This window comes from Drosophila willistoni, assembly GCF_018902025.1.
Source record: "Drosophila willistoni isolate 14030-0811.24 chromosome XR unlocalized genomic scaffold, UCI_dwil_1.1 Seg144, whole genome shotgun sequence".
In the NCBI taxonomy this organism is placed as follows: domain Eukaryota; kingdom Metazoa; phylum Arthropoda; class Insecta; order Diptera; family Drosophilidae; genus Drosophila; species Drosophila willistoni.
This window is the reverse complement of record NW_025814057.1, coordinates 6,989,522-7,006,555: the sequence shown is the minus strand read 5'-3', so window position 1 is coordinate 7,006,555 and position 17,034 is coordinate 6,989,522. Positions and strand designations below refer to the sequence as shown.

Genomic DNA, 17,034 nt, shown 5'->3' with positions numbered 1-17,034 from the left:
GTCGTCGCTATTTACGACTCGAATGTGCGAAATATTTCTTGTTGCTGTTTCACAATAATCAATTTAAAATTTTGCACGCCTTTTCTTTGCCTGCCTGTCAGAACATTCAACAAATTTTCATTAAATCTAACAACCAAAACAGCTAAAGAATAAGAGAAAAAAAAGGCAACACAAGATGATGAAGAAGAAGAACACAGAAAGAGGAAAGTAATACAGAAAATCCAATAAAATGAACGAGTTGTGAGCAAGAAAAAATGACGCGCTCCACAATGAGAAGGAAAGGGTGAATATGATGGGATGAGGTGGGAAGGGGGAGCTGAAGGGAAAGGGAGTAGGGCTTACGTTTTGTGATTTGAAGACATTTTTCTTTTTCTCTCGTTTTCTTTTCGTGTATTTTTTTGGTAACACATAACAACAATAACAATTGCAGACGACAGCCGAAACAAAAAAAAATAAGAAAAGAAAAACATAAAAAATGACATTTACGACAAAATTACATTTCTAACGGTACGAAGGGACTTTGGGTTTGTGGTGAGGAGACGAAGGTGGTGCGATTTCAGTTGATGTTTGGAATGGAACGCGGCAAAAGCGGGACGTGAACGTTACGGTAGTAAGCCTTTAACGCCTTCGCTGAAAAAAAAGCGATGGGTTGGGTAAGTGGACGACGAAAGAGGGTGGCGGGCGGTGGTGGGGTGGGCTGGCTAAAGAATGCGAAAAGAAAAACTTTTGGCTTGCTAAGTGATTTCAGTGCGAAAACTAAAAACAGATGTTTCAGTTATTTATGTTTGTTGCTCGTTTTTTTTTATTTTAGGGAAAAATGAGGCCTGGCAGAAATATAAAATCAAGAAGCAAATTACGATATAAACTTATATACAAATTATACAGAAATTCGACCTCCAAACCACCAACCTCTGTGAGGACATAAAATGTGTTTTATCATCATATAAAGCAGATGTTTCAGTCAATAAGGACACAAACTACTAGAGATTAGGATCCAGTAATTGATGAGTTAGTCACATATTTAACCACTAAAATTAGTATCAGATGAATTTTCAATTCTTTAACTAAATTTTAGTGCCTAAAAGTAGACAATTTTGTTACTCAATAAAAGAACTAGTTCTATTTGAAGTGTCAAAAGCAAAACAAAGAGATCAAATAAGTGTTGCAAAGGGCTTTAGAAATTCAATTAATTAAATTTGACGTTCTAACGACATATAAATTCCATATAAATTCTTCAATTTTAACTGCCAACAGCAGCAGTAACAACAACAACAACAAAAACAACTAGAATATATAAATATAACATATACCTAGAAATATTTATGCTATATATATTTTAAATATATATAAATGAAATAATAGCAACTGCTTTCTCTTTTGCTCCAACAGCCGCTAGGCATGAAAGGGAAATGCAAAACAAAAAGCAAAAAAAAAATGTCACCATACAAAAAAATATGCAAAATAGGCAGGCAGCAAAAAATACAAAATGAATAAAGTCCATTTCATCTTTCACATATGAATTTTCATAAAGCATTCTCCCAACCTCGCTTTTCGCAACACTCACTATTCAGTTTGTGTCTCATTTTCGTTTTTCTTTAGCCGTATATAGATACTCTTCTGATGGGAAAAGTATGTGCAAAGGTTTTTCTTTTTTTAGCAGACACCGGGAAAATGTTATCCTCTCTAATGATTTGTTGATAGAATGTTGAAGACAGAAAATAATTTGAATTAAGTTTAGATGCTTCGCTTAAGTTGGTAACACGATCATTTAATGTATAGAGTATAGAAAAATCCGCCAAGATGAAGTCTTTAGTTTTGTGTGCCTCTGATTATTTTTTGTCTTTTGTTCTGCCGATTTTTGTTGTTTTGTTGCTGCTATTTTTAGGCCGCGCGGATGTTTTCACTCGTGAAAATTATTGTCGTTGTTGTTGTTGTTGTCCAAATGCAAGGACAATACTGGAAAAATTTAATTTACCGCATAGAATTACGAGAGGAAGGGAAAACCGGAATAAAACAAAAAAAATAAACTTTTGTTTTCTGCTCTTGCGCCTTGCCTTGGCATGGCTTGGCTTACTCTTTATGTGTATGTGTGTGTGTGTTGTGTGTGTGTGTGTGTGTATGTGTGTCGTCGTTACGCCAAACGTCAACCGTACTATGCCCCCGCAATGCGCCCCAAACCCTTAGCCCCACCAAACCCCCCTCAGGTCCATCCCTGTCCCAAAAGGACGCTGCGCTGTCGGTTTTAATTATGGAAAAAGTTTTTTGCTTTATTTAGTTTAAACAATAAGTGGTTGGAAAATATGAATTATACAAAAGGCTGAGTAAAGTCTCTCGAAGTGTATATGTATATGTATGTGTGTGGGTGTGCGGGTGTGTGTGTGTGTTCAGACAGTTCTTAAGGCAAATGCAAATATTTTGCTTTCTACTTTTTTTTTTTTTTTGTTTTTTGCTTTTTTTTGTGCTTTCTTTATTGTTGTTTTGGGCGGCTTTGCATGGCCAAGTGAGAAACAGAGAAAGAAAAAAAACTCAGCAACTTTGCTTGCAGTCAGTCCTAGTTTTCTTTCTCTTTAGCCCCCTCTAGTTTGTTGTTGTTGTGTTTTTTTGCATTAAGTAATTTGAATTTTTTTAAGTGGAAAAAGATTCTGTCATGTGAGAAAAATAAACTAACGAATCCCCGCATTCAGCCAGCATAACAAACAAAGCAAAACAACAAAAAAAGTAGAGAAGACCCGCCCAAAACAGAACAAAAGTCTTTAAAACTATTTTGCATACCCTGTAACCTGTAGAGGAAGTATTTAAACTAAACCGTTAATCTTTCTATCAGCAAAAGACATTTTAGACTTGAAATCAACTCTTTTATAAATATCAATTGAGATGCCTTGAATAAATATCCCTCAAAACATTTTATAAAATTTAAACTCATCTGGGATTGATTTTTGAATCCCATTTCTGTTTCAAATAGCAATTTCTGATCATAAATGAGTCCTTTGTCGGGAGAAAATTGCATCCTGCCTTCGATGAGCCTTCTTTTAATCACATTCGACTCGTTTTAGAGTCTTTTCTTAGCCTTACTTTTTGTTCTTTTGTTTTAAATAAATATATCAGGTTAGAACATATGCTAGAGTCCTTTGGAATCGAATAAAATAATCATTTTTCATTCAACAGAAGAGCATGAAAAAATCTTCCAAATACTGGCTTGAATGTACATATATGCCTATACATTCTCTATTCTATTGACTAAATTAAAACAAAAACGGATTTTCTAATATGTATAGCAATATTCATTGTGAAGTAAAATTCCCAAAAGTCTAATTTATGTTTCAACCTATTTACCTCAGATAAGTATATACTCTAGTCTATAGGAATTCTTGGCAGGTTTTTGAAAAGGTATGAGTGTGCAAGGAGGATGAGATATACAACGAAGTCGGCTATGAAGGCGATGGAGGATGATGAGGAGGTGGAGGAGGAGAGAAGAAGAAGGAGGTGGTCATAAAAACGAATAGGCAAACATTTTAAGCTGCACAAACTGCTATAAATTTAAGCCGCTAAATTAGACACGTTTGGCACATTGAGGCAAACACTCGCACACACACACACACACACAAACACATACACAATTGTTAGAACCACGCCCACACTGCCGCCCAAATCGGCACAGTATTCAGGCGCGTCGTTCTAGGCGAAAAATAATCATAAAGGTAATTATTTTATCGTTCGCTTCAAATTCGCTTAATTTCCCAACGACGACGACGACGACGACTACGACGAGGACGACAATGGCAATGAACGCCAAAAAAGGCCCCAGGACCACAAAACATATAACGTAACGTAACGCTAATGGAAAATATGAAGCGACCCCCCACCCCCTCCTGCTATTCCCCTTTCTCTAACTGTGTGTGTGTGTGTGTGGCCTGCAGGGCAGCTGTGGCCTGAAAGAGAACGAGGACGTGATTAATTACCAAATTGGGAGCCATTATCGCGTGCAGTTTTCGTGTGGGTGTTGTAAAGTTTTTTTGTGCCTCACGCACATAGAGAAATAAAGAGAGAGAAAGAGAGAGAGAGAGAGTGTGAGAGAATGTCCTTTTACTTCTTCTAGTAATATTGTTTGACGCTTTTGTTCTATATTCTATTACATTATTTCTGGCCACTTTTTATGCAAAGAACGTTTTTCTCCTCCTTCTCCACCCCCTCGCTCCTCATGCCACCTACCTTGTCTCTGTCTCTTCCTGTCTATACGTCCATCCGACTGTCTGGCATTTTTTGTTTTTGGTTTTTTGGGTCCGTTTGGTGGTGGCAAAATCAAGCGCAAAATATTAATGATAATAATTTATTATCAACTGACAGGTGAATGTGTGTGTGTGTGTGTGTGCCTGTGAGTTGCTGTGTGTGTGTGTGTGTGTGTCGAGTGGGTGGCAGCATTCTGGAAGGTTAGATTAGGGTACGGTGAATGGTGAAAATGCCATCCCTTGAGGGCTTCATCGAATGCCACCGCGCACCGCACCGATAAACGTTTAGCGATTAGCGGAACTTTTGCCAAACGTGTTTGTTGCTGCTGCTGTTGTTATTGTTGTTGTTGTTGTTATTGCCTTCAGTCTATGTCACATTTTTCGTTGTTGTTGTTGTTGTTGTTGTTGAAAATTTATGTGCAAAATTCGATTTTGTCAAAGGAATGTGAGTGGGAGTAGCAAGAGAATCAGTAAAACTGAAGGCGGAGACATTTGACTACGTGAGTTGGTATAATTTTTATGTTGATCCATCGAAAATTGTCGAAATTCCATTTTCGGAAAAATTTAAATAAAGTCTCCACGAAATGTGCCCAAAAAATTCGCAAATTAAAGACATAAAGTTAACTGAAAATTGCCAAAAAAAACAAAGACACATAATTAAGTTATTCTTAGCCATGAAATTTGAAATGAATTTTTGCAATTGCAAAACAAAATACCTAACTGAAAACTTTTGAACTTTAAACAAATTGTAAAATGGCTGTTGAAGTGGGAAAATCTCTTTATTTATTAACGAAATTTGCAGTAAAGAAAACGGGTTTTCATAACGGATTTTATTAACAATTTTTATGCCCAAATACAAAGTAATTTTTGCCACATTATTGTAAAAACTTTTTTTTTTATTTTTTTTTTATCTGCATCAATCAAAATTAACTTGGTAATGATTTCAAACTGGATTTAAATCTTATTACCCTGTTATAAAACGGGGGGGGGGATGGAAGAATTTGGGGAACCAGTTGGGAATTACAACATTATCAAATAAAAAATTTATTTGCCCGTCATTGAAACTCGTTTTGTTGACTGACGACTGCTTCACTAATATTCTCCCTACACACACACACACACCCACACCCATACACACGCACACATAATTTCATTGCCATAAAGTGCACACACACACAGTCACCCATTCTCTCAACTTGATTCAGTTCGTTTTGCTCCACCAAATTGGAAGCCATTTGCCTGCCAAATTACAGAACCAAATCCTTCCTCTTACCCACTGAAAAAAAGGGCAAAAAAAAAAAAAAGTTGCATGCACATAAAAATTAACTAGCAATGTGAAACCACCAAAAAGCAAAGCAACAAAAAAAACGGATCTTAAAAAGAGAAAAACAAAATCTGAATGAAAAAAAAGGGCGACGAAAACGGCGAAACGCAACACACAAATCAAATATTTGCCTGCCATATTCCGCTTTGGCAATTCCAAAAATAAAATTCAAACAAACGACACGCAAATGCATGAGTAACTCACAAATAAAAATGCCCGAAAATTTCTACCTAGCAAACAAACCAACAAAAAGCAAAAAAAAAATCCAACTAAGGCACGAAAACTTTTTTGCACCTTTAGGCTTTAGGGAGAAAAAAGAAAAAAGCATAAAAAATATGAAACGAAACCCACGAAATGCGGGGCCCTACAACAAATGCCGCTCTGAAGTTTCTATGTGTATGTATACCCTATGCCCAAAAAACGCAAAGGCTTCTAGGTGTTATGGTTAGCCCGAGGGTAACTCGAGAAATACATAAGCAAAATCATGCAATAAAACTCTCAGCATAGTAAACCGATGGATCACATTGGATAAAACTTTGCACCTTGTCTCTGCCTCACGATTTCGATCTTATTAGTTTGTGCTACCAAGAAATAGTTACTCATCTTTATTAGGTTTTATGTGGCTTGATTTTTATTCGTAGCATTTAAACTCTTTAAAACCGAAACAGTATTGGAAAATTCTTGGTTTTCCTCCCCCAAATGAATTGAACGAGAGTAATTCTGATTTGGATTTTAAACTAAACAGAATCGCAAAACTTTGCAAACTTTGTGAGCTGCCTTTTTGGACAAATGAACGAATCTACAAGCTGAGATTGTTAGGCCAAATGTATATACCCCTGATAATCTTCTCATACGAAAGGTAGAAAAGTTTTATAAAGTGGAACAGGAAACGATACCGACGACTGTTGCATCTCGGTAGACCCCGAAAAAAGGAGAATTTATTTATGCCATGCTCGCACTCGACAAAAAAAAAAACCCGTAAAAACCACCAAAAAGAAAGAATGATAAAAAAAAAATAATGAAAAATAGAAAATAGAAAAACAAGAAAAATAGGGAAGGGGGCGCGCGAAATAGGTACAGTTGTGTGTAGGTGAATATGTGATTTATTTTGTTGTTTTTGTATTGTGTATGTATGTGTGTGTGTTTGTATGTGTTGGTTCTAAAAACCGGATGTCATGGCGGTTTTATCCAGGCAGGCAACAAACAAACGAAAAATAGTTTACAGCTGACGCTTTTTTGCGGTTTTCATTTATTTATTCGATTCTCATCCTCTCTCTCTCTCTTTCTCTTTTTTTTTCTCCCTTTCTCTTTCTATTTCTCTATCCCAACTCTATGTCTCTCTTTCATCCTATCAAAATCTATCTCTCTGTTCTTCTCTCTCACTCTATGTATCTATCTATCTCTGTGTATCGCTTAACAGGGCAGTTCATCTAGTGCCGCTGCAGCCTCTGCTGTTACCGCCGCTCCACCAACACCGCGCAGCGCATTTCCCGTTGCTCCATTAACCGCTTCAGCCGTTGCCCTAAAAGGTTCATCGTCGTCGTCGTCGTCGTCTGCATCGCTGCAACAGCAACAACAGCAACACCACCACCACCACCAGCAACAACAACGTCCACCAGCCATGACTAGTCCAGCTGCTGCTGCTGCTGGTGCCGCTTTGGCTGCCGGTGCCCCATATCGTGGTGCAACCAGTTGGACTCCGCAGGGCTATGCCCCGGCAGCTGCTGCTGCCGCTGCTGCGGTTGCCCAACAGGCAGCCGCTTATCGCTATACGGCCCCATTGCCACAGCCAGCATATGCGGCCTATACACCGCATACGGCCACCACACCGGCCACAACCACGGTGAGTCTTCTTCTTCCCCACCCCCACCCCCACCCCCACCCCCAACCAACACCAACACCCCATCACATACATATGTATATACGAATATGCACTAGTTACATATTAACTAACTAACTAACAAACTAACTAACACTCATTCCCATCACAGTATATGTTTTTGGTTTCGTTGGTTTTTTTCTTTCTTGCATTTTTAGTTTAGAAAATTTGCATTGCAAATTTTATTACAAAAAAAAAACAACAAAAAAAATTGATAACCAATGTTAAGTGCATTTCAATTAAATTTTCATATAGATTTTAACGCTAACGGGCTAAAACTCACTCGCTCTCACTCTCTCATAAGCCACACAAATCGTTTCTAATAAAACGAAACCGAATCACTCGATGATGCAATCATCATTTTAAATTGATTGCCTCTCCATAGTGTTTCGTTGTGAGACAAAATTAAGCCGCAATGATTCTGTATTTGCTGCCACACCTGCCACCTGCAATTTACCTAGCACCTGCAACACAATTACCTTCAATATCAAGTTTCGTTACGTTGCCTGCTGTTGCTTTTACTTTTTAAATCTGTCACTTTGACATTCTAGCATTGAATTTCAATCAAATTTCTACCATTTAATTAAATTGCATTAATATGTTAGTGGGCGCATTTAAGTTAAGATAAGATATGAATTTGCAAGCAAATTATAAAGAATATTTCTGAAAATTTGGAACTAAAGCTTAAAGATTACTTATTTAAAGTTCTCACATTGAATTTGTCTATGATGAGAATAGTTGAAACTGATTTTGTATATAGCAATTCTGGTCTTCATTTATCTCAATAAATAAAGCATTTCGCTTGGTTTGTTATGCCAAAGATCTGAACTCTCTAGGACATTATTCAATATTATATTGACTTTAGCAACTTTTCTCATTTGCCTAGAAATACTTTCTCATTTAAGAGATGTTGGTGGATCATTAATTTTCCTAGCATACTTTTGGGGGCTTGCCAAACTGTACTTTTCATCAATTTGTAAATCTATGAATTTATGATGGCACGAAATCAAATTCGAAAGTAAAATCAAAAGCACACACACAAGAGTGAAAAAAATTGTATGTATATGTATGTATTATGGCCATTTGATTGAAAAGAAGCTGAAGCAGCAATTTTATTTATAGGACAAGGCTCTCTAACTTTGACTCTTTTTGGTTGTGGTACTTTGTCTTCTTCTTCTTCTGCTTCTGCTGGCCCTGTTTGATTGGCGTGAAAAGTGCTGAAATTAATTTGCCTTGAATTGACTTGAGTGACTTGCTTTTAGAAGTGGTGGTAGTAGTAGTAGTAGAGGGTGGCAGCAGGATGGATAGACAATCAATTAGTCTGTTTTGTGGTTCTCCCTACTACTCCTCGGCTTTTTTCCCTTTTATTTTTTTTCTGTCGTTTTGCTTGTACCCCCAATCTGAACCGACCCGAAGCAACCAACACAGACAGTCCATCAAAGTCAGTTGAAGCCAAGGGCTTTCAGCTTTGACTTTCGACTCTTGTTGTCATTTTCAATTTGAAAAGTCGTTGGCAGTTGGCAAACGGCAGGCAGCATCATTAATAACACAACAATTAAGAAAACTTTTCCAACACACACACACAGACAGCGAGAGAGATAGACAGAAAGAGAGAGCGTAGAGGAGACCGACAAATTTTCTCCGATTGGAATCAGCATCATGACGAATGATTTGGTGGTAAATGATTTCCATGCTCCAAATGATTTTTCCTGCTGCTGACAACTTTAATTCAAAATTTTCTTCACCAAACCCACAAAACCCCACAAAAAAAAAACCCGCCAACCAAAAGTAAGATAAAGGACAAACAAGCAGATATAGAAATAAGAAGGGAAAATGACTTGAAGAGCGAGAAAAGAGAGAGAGAGAGAGAGAGTTGGAGTGTCCTAAGGCTGTTTTATCTTCTTCTCCTTCTCCTTGGAATCTTCTTTGTTCAATTTCTTTTGCATTTTTCGTGGTTTTCGTGTGGTGCCCTCAAGGTGCCTTTTTCTTGTCATTTTTTTCTCCCCATTTCTTCTCTTCTTTTTTTCTGACTTCTCTTCCTTTTTATTCCCTTTCGTCCTCCCCCATTTTAGCCATTTCCATTTTCATTCATTCATTCATTCATTCATCGAAAATGTATTTTTGTGGGCGTCGTCTTGACATTCCTTCTTGCTTCAGTTTTTTTCCCCCTTTTTTTCTTTCTATCTCTACACTTTGTTGGCCATTAAAAGTGCCTGCTGAATGTCCTGGCCACTTACAAATTTTTTTTTTATTCTCCTTCTGATTCCATTTATGAAAACAGGACACACAAAAAATATCCTTCCTATGCTTCTGATGTTCTCTATTTGGTGGGGTCATAGATTATGGCTTTTTGGGATTTCAAGTATCGAGGTTAGCAGTTGCTGGGGGCCTCCTCCTCACCCCAAACCCTCTTGAACTCTTCAAAAAAACGACCACTGAATGGTGAAAATCTTGAAAGCTCTATACAAAAAAAGTTGTCAATTTCTTGCCAAAGTGCTTGTTAATGCACGAGGGCATTTCCTTAGATAATGCCAATCTATATATACAGATTCTTAATCAACTTTACGATATCTCATTACATTCAAATATCAAAAAAACTGATTCATACTCTTAGGTTATATTCATTACCAAAGTTTTCTCAGAGTTTTTTTTGTTATTTTTAATAATCTATTTCTTGTACTTTTGTTAATTTTGAAACTTTTCCATATATAAATATAAGTTTGAGATATTTAGGAATATTTAGTTTTTGTCTTTCTCAATCCATTTCACTTAAAGTAAAGCTCATTGTAACTACGATTAAAGTTCGATATTCGATTTATTCACACCCTTCGTTTACTTAATTCCATTTTCATATATATTTTAGATGAAACATAAAGTGTTTCATAGTATATATACTAAGTCTAACCAGTAAATGTGATTCATATTTAATTACTAGCCAAAGGGTCAGCAAGTTTTCCCATTTATGCCACACCCCTTTTATACTGCCCACAGCCACCTCCGTAGTACACAAAACCAATATCTTAGACAAACATTAAATAGAAATATACAAAATTCATTTTTGGGTTGTACATAGCATCAAGCAAATCATCATCATCATCATTGTCGTCATCGCCATCGTCATCGTCATCGTCGTCGACGTCTTCGTCTTCGCCATGAGAACAAAATCCAATTCCAATTGTCTCTAGGCTATGTTCTCGCTTTGCTTTCCCCTTCTCTTTTTCTCAATCTTTCTCTTTCTCCCTCGCTCGCTTGCTAGCTCTGCTGTATTGCTTTCTTCACTTGACACCCCTTTGTTGGCCACGCCCACAACTTTGACTATTCCATTAGGAGTGAACAGATATAATCATCAACTGGTTCTCCTGACATCATCGTCGTCTTTGTCATCATCTTCATCGTCAGCGTTGTCGGCTTCTTGTCCATTTCCTGTGTGACAATTTCAATCGTCATCAACATTCATTGCAATTCGAATGTGCAATAACATTTTCCCTGGAAAACAACAATTCCTTCTACCACTTGTCAGTTGGTTTAGTTTCTGTCCTTTCCTTATAAAACTAGAAACATTAGTTTAATTTTAAATAAGTTTATTTTCACAGTTGACTTCTTTCTTTTTCTCTTTGGTTTCTGCCTCAACTTGTTGAATGAATTTGAATTTATAATAATGATAAAATGGAAAGGAAAAACGCACAAAAAAACATGACGAAGGAGAGAGCATGAAATCTAGATTGTGACAGTGACAAGAGCAGAGTAGAGCAGAGTAGAGAAGGAGGGCAGACAAAACGCATAAATGTAAATGTTATTCTTGTGCATTTTATTTCTGTTTTAAATTTTAATTATTTTTTGTTCTCCTCTCTTAAGCAAAAGGCGAAGGCAAAGTTCTTCATCTTCATGCTTCCACTGCCAGTTCTCGACTCCCACATCATTTCTCCTTTTCTCTTTCCCTCTCATGAGAAAATTGAATTTGTATAGAGTGAATGCTCTTGGGGCGGCGCGAATTGAGTGGGTGATAAACAGAGACAGAGAAAGAGAGGTGAATGAGTCGACGGTCATGGAGTTTCAAAAGCAATTATTGTTGAAATATTATTTACATATTTAGCTGGTCTGCATATCTACCATATCCTTTCTCTATCTCATCGTCTCGCTCTTTTCTTCTCCTGCTCTTCGCTCTCACTCTACTCCCTAGCAATGCTCATGGGGCGTATGAGTGTTATGCAAATGCATTTTGCCAGATAATGCAACTTAATGTGGCCTCAACTCTGGAGAATCCTTAACTAAGTGCAACAGCAACAGAGCAAGAAGGGTATATACATATATCTAGAGAGCGAGAGAGTTATGAAATTTAAATGAAGCTTGAAAATTTTGTGAAACAAATTCTCTTTGGGGAAATGAAGGAGAATATAAATACATAATACATACATACTTATATAAGTATATGTATATTATTCTTCATGCTTGGTAGAAAGAAATTATGAAATTTAGCACGAAATGAAATGGAAAAGGTACAATATAACAATATGAAATGAATAGAGATTAAATGAAATGAGAAAATGTAAAATGAAATGAAAAATCTATATAATGTGCTGCAATGAACTAAAAATAATGCCCGAAGAGAAGAAACAATTTGATGAAATTAAATTCTAATGAAATCGTGATGAATTGCGAATGTTTCAAACAAACATTTACTCACATACTCATACAAGAGATATGCAATGAAATCAAATGCAGTGAAAAAAACAAACACCCAACTCAGAAATGTCACCTGGAAAATGAAATGAATAAATATTTAATTAAATGCAAATAAATGGTTTGTCATAAATTTCCGCTAAACGAAATGGAATTTAACAAAGTACTTATAAAAGAAGAGGCAAGATGACACACACACACACACACACATACGCAAACCCAATTAAATGAAATGCAAACCGACCCAAAGTTATGAGTACAAAAAGAGCCTTTGGAACACAAAAAACCAACAGAAAGCGGAAGAAAAAAAAACTATAGCATACTTATGCGGGCGTTGTTCAACTCCATCCCATTTTTTTTGCCAATCGTTTGCCAATGGATTTGCCATATATTTTATAATATAAAATTAAAAATATTTCCGCTTGTGCATATTAAATTCCAAGCTGTTTATTTTGCTGCTTTCGTTGCTTGTGTTGTTGTTGTTTTTGCAATAATAATAATAATAATAATTTTATTTCCCTTTTTTGTGATGATGTTGTTGTTGTTATTGTACTGCATTTTCACAATGACCGCACATAAATTCCACAACTGGTGCATGCAATAAATCAACAAGCATGCTCAATCAAAATTCCAACTGTGAGCAGAGCAAAAACGGAAAGAAGAACAAACGCGAACTGAGGTGGAAGAGGGAGAGAGAGTAGTGAAGTGGAGTAGAGAGTAAAGTAGAGTAGAACAGAGAGTGAAGTGAGTAGAGGATCCGTGATGCCAAGTAGAGAGAGATGGAAGATGGCGGTGTCGGTATGCGGGCGAAAGAATCAATAAAAATACATTAAACTTTATTTGCTTAAAGGGAACAACAACGACAACGGCAACACGAAAAAATCACACAAAAATTAAGTGGAAGCAGCTGCACAAGCAAATGCAGGTAGCATAAAAACCAAAAAAAAAACGAGAAAAACGTAAAAACGATAACAAAAAAGAAAAAAAAAAAAGAAAAGACAAGAAACGAAAAAAAAAAACTATCGCAGATTAATTAAAAGTGTTGAGCTGGCAAAAGTGCAAAAAGGCAAATATGGTAGAACGGGGGAATGAGGGTAGAGTAAGGCGAGCCAAAAAGAGCCAAAAAAAAAAAGAAAAGGTAAGGGTAAGGGAGAAGAACAAAGAGCAGAGGGTGAAAAACAGGACATAAAGCGATTAACTCAATAAAGCGTGAGCGTAAAAACAAAAGTGACAAAGTGTGTGTGTCACTCTCTCCCTCTGTATGTGTGTGAGTGTGTGTGTTTGTGGCAGACGCGAACACAATGTAAATAAACACTCAACACCAGCAACAAGAGTGAAAACATTCATTCACACACTCGCTGTCCTACACACACACACACACACACACACATACAAAGGAAAAAGCTGTGGGTTGTCCTCTCTTTGGTTGGTTCGCGTACCAGAATGACAAGGAAAAGGACCGCCAAAATGACCAAATGAGTGCCGAAACACACAGTCGAGTAAAGGAAAGAGAGAGAGAGGGGAAGGTAGTCGGGAAAACTTCCAAAAAGCTGGGTGTATGAAAACGTTATTGGCATACTGTGAACCTACTTAAAACCTATCGCACTTTATGTGCGACATTTAAGCGCTCTGAAACGTTTTACAACACAATGCAGTTGCCCACATCAGATGAGAATGAAAACCAAAAAAAAAAAAAAGAAAGCAGAGAAACATGCGTTTTAGACGCAAACGCAATATACTAAAGTGTCTTAGCCATTAAAGGCGAAATCACTGCAACTAACAGTAAAGAGTTTTTAGTGGCCCAACAGTACATAAATTACTGTGAGATAACCAACTTGTTTCCATTGACAAGTCATTACAGAAATGGTAACACTCAAAAGGACGTAAAGTATTTAATAACCCAAATTCCAGTTGGCCAATTAACTTTTTTCTTCAACCGAGAAACTAATTAAAATTTTACCTCAACCCGTAGACTTAATCTCTTAGCACCTCTCTTGCCAGTTCTTTTTAACTCCTAATATTAGATTTTAGTTCATTCTATGTTATTGAATATAAACTTTTATTTATTTTTTTGATGCATTTTATTTAGTTAGTCACAACGATTTGAGTATTTTATATTCTATCAACGTATCCTTTGACCCCATGAAACATCACGTCGATATCTGCCTACATGCATTTTCTTGGGTTGTGTACGCCAGGCACGATTTGTGACAATATCGAAATCTTTACGATTTCGAATCGTTGTCCTATGAATTTTATTCCTTTGATGTTTGCTTGCTAGGACAGAGAAATTTTTATTAATTATTTCAGATTTATATTTAGGAAAATACTTTTTTCTGGTACTCTCTCTTCGCATTCTCGCATTGTAGTACGTAAGAAATCCAAATAAAATGGAACACTATTATAAACGAAATGATTGGATCAATTAATTGACATAATTTAGATGAGAAATTTAATCAACACTTACCTAGAAAAGACATCCTAGAAATTGAATCATAGAGAGAGAGAGAGAGAAAGGAGAGAGGATCATGAAGTTATTATAAGAAACTCATTCTTTACTTACCGGTAAACCTCGAGCACAGGCCATAACATAACTGGCTATGCCAACCAATTTGCCATGAAAAACCAATGGACTGCCCGAATCGCCACTGCAAGCGCCTTTGCCAATATCGTTGTAGGCGCAGGCATTACCCATATCAATGCCTCCTGATTTTTCCCAGGCATCATTGCATTGCTTGTTGCTAACAGCCTGAAATGTTAACGTATGCAGCAACTCGGGAAATACCTCATCATAGACAGTGTCACCATTTTTAATTGAACCCCAACCCGTTAGAATTAATTTGCCATTTGAATGGGGATATCTCGTACCCAGTGGCAGGGCCTTTAGTACACTCGATAGATTAATTTTCTCAGCGGTTCGCACCAAAGCAATATCATTTGTAAATTCTGGATTATCATAATTGCAATGAACAATCACCTCTTGGGGCGTAAAATAGATAGCCTGTTTCCGATCGCCCAAATTGTGAGTGCCGGCCAGGATTGTGAAACCCTCTTGCATGACACAATGTGCCGCAGTTAGGATCCAACGTTTATCCACTATGGCACCGCCACATAAATGCATCTCTGACACCTGTATGGAGACGTGATATGGAAAATATTCGCGACCAGCCACCTCATCGCCTCCCAAAATTCGAGGTTGTGCTTTGGGAGGAGTTTGTGAATTTTTTAAACCATGCCCATAATGACGATGATCGGTCCTTGAAGAAGGGTGAACATGACGACTTGTCACCACTCTAAATTGCCAAATGCCGATAGTTAAGATACTATAGTAAATAAATCTATAGCAATTATCTCTGTACATTCTCTTGGGGTTTGAAATATTTTACTAAAATTAAACTCGCAATATAAAGCGGAAAATAAATGTAATGCAATCGATTTGTTGCGCATTAAAATGAAATTTAATATACTCGAAAAGAAAACAGTATTGCAAATTCTTTTCATTTCGATTACCTTTAACGTTTTCGATAGCAACTGTAATCGGTTTTCAAAAACGCGATAGCCAAAAGTTTAAAATAGTTTATAAACAATATTACTGAATTATTCAATTATACACAATAATATCATAAAATTGAAATGTTAACATAACGTTTTGAAAATTGTCTAAGAATTCATATTAAAGCCAAGTCTTAGTACAATGTCCGTGCTTTCTCTGCTGTAAACATGTATGTCTATTAAACCTTTGCCCAATATCGATTGAAAATCAGTTTATACTTAATGATATTAGGTCATAAATCGATGGACAAAATTATTTACAGATTATTGAATGGATTTTCACTCCACAAAGTTAAGAACTTTGGCAAAATTTTCGCTTTAAACCCAAAAGCTGGTCTGCAGCTGTCATTAATGGTTTAAAGAGAATTAATTTGGTTTACTCTACTCCCACGCAGTGTGTCCCCCCCACTCCAATCCTCTCTCTCTCTCCCTGTCTCTTTGTCTCTGTCTCTATCTCTCTCTTTGTGTGTGAGTATGGCAAATTATGAATTATAACTGCAAGTGACGCGTTGGCGGCGCGTGGCTGGTTCTACGCAATGCTGACATTTGGTGGCAGGCCGCAAAAACTGGCCAATGTCCTGACACTTGACATTTGCCCACTCCCACAGACATAGCACATACAGCACACAGTAGAGAGATACACAGGGAGGGAAAGAGAGAAAAGGAGAGAACTATATAGGAGAATTGAGGGGCATAGACGGATGTTGAGGATGCAGTAGAATCCAGTGGGGCCATATCATCTGAAGTTCAAAGTGCAGCAACAACAGCAACGACAGCAGCAACAGCAGCTTGCTCATATTTCAATAAAAATGCAGGCCACAATGGCGGAATGCCCGGACATGGACATGGCCAGGCCAACATTTCCTTTTCTCCTTGCCTCTGCTAGTGCCTTTGCCTTTGCCACTGCCTTTACCGCCTCCTGACCCGAATGCTTAGCCAGCAGCATCAGCTACCCACTCATCATCATCATCGTCATCATCATCAGCAGCAACAACAGCAGAAGCAGCATCCTTCTCATGTTATGTCTGTGTGTGTGTGTGTGTGTGTGTGTGTGTGTGTAATATTATCCACTTTAGTCTTCCTGTTGCTGGTGCCTGCCTGCTGTTGGGTCTTTACTTCCGCTCTGTTCCTCAGCTGATTCGTTCGTCGATTGTTGTGGCTGCTGCACCAGCAACTCTTCAGTTGTTTTTCATACTTTTTTTTTTCTTTCGAGGTTGTTTTCTTTTTTCTGCTTTTTGCTGTTGGCAGCATTTCGAAGCGCAATAAATTTGATTGCAATGGATGCATTTCGCCATGGCATACAAATCTTGACAAGACCACAAACTCCCACCACACAGTTGCCGCAGATAGGCTAACAACAATGTCGTCTGTAC

The 17,034-nt window shown here is 37.3% G+C and overlaps 2 protein-coding genes across 4 annotated transcripts in view; one reads left to right on the top strand and one right to left on the bottom strand.

The window, feature by feature from the left end:
• Positions 1–17,034, top strand: part of LOC6639197 (protein alan shepard) — a 150,596-nt gene that overhangs the window by 68,150 nt on the left and 65,412 nt on the right. For 2 of the 3 annotated variants that reach the window (XM_047012042.1, XM_023181705.2), the window contains exon 1: positions 7,133–7,393. In XM_047012042.1, the coding sequence (XP_046867998.1) occupies positions 7,172–7,393 (222 nt within the window). In that variant the 5' untranslated portion in view covers positions 7,133–7,171. Of the gene's footprint in view, positions 1–6,970; positions 7,394–17,034 lie in introns of those variants that run through there. The other variant, XM_023181706.2, reaches the window with a different exon arrangement.
• LOC26529110 (chymotrypsin-1) lies at positions 14,155–15,481 on the bottom strand. Its single transcript, XM_023181709.2, has 4 exons — positions 14,673–15,481; positions 14,577–14,590; positions 14,440–14,507; positions 14,155–14,386 (listed from the first exon to the last, which is right to left on the bottom strand). Exons 1-4 carry the CDS (start codon positions 15,468–15,470, stop codon positions 14,232–14,234), a joined length of 1,035 nt encoding a protein of 344 aa, XP_023037477.2. The 5' UTR covers positions 15,471–15,481; the 3' UTR covers positions 14,155–14,231.

Coding starts and splice junctions, on each gene's coding strand:
- LOC26529110 (XM_023181709.2), bottom strand. CDS start 15,470: ATGTACAGAGATAATTGCTATAGATTTATTTACTATAGTATCTTAACT. Junction 14,387..14,439: donor AGAGAGAGTACCAGAAAAAA/GTATTTTCCTAA, acceptor TCTCTGTCCTAG/CAAGCAAACATCAAAGGAAT.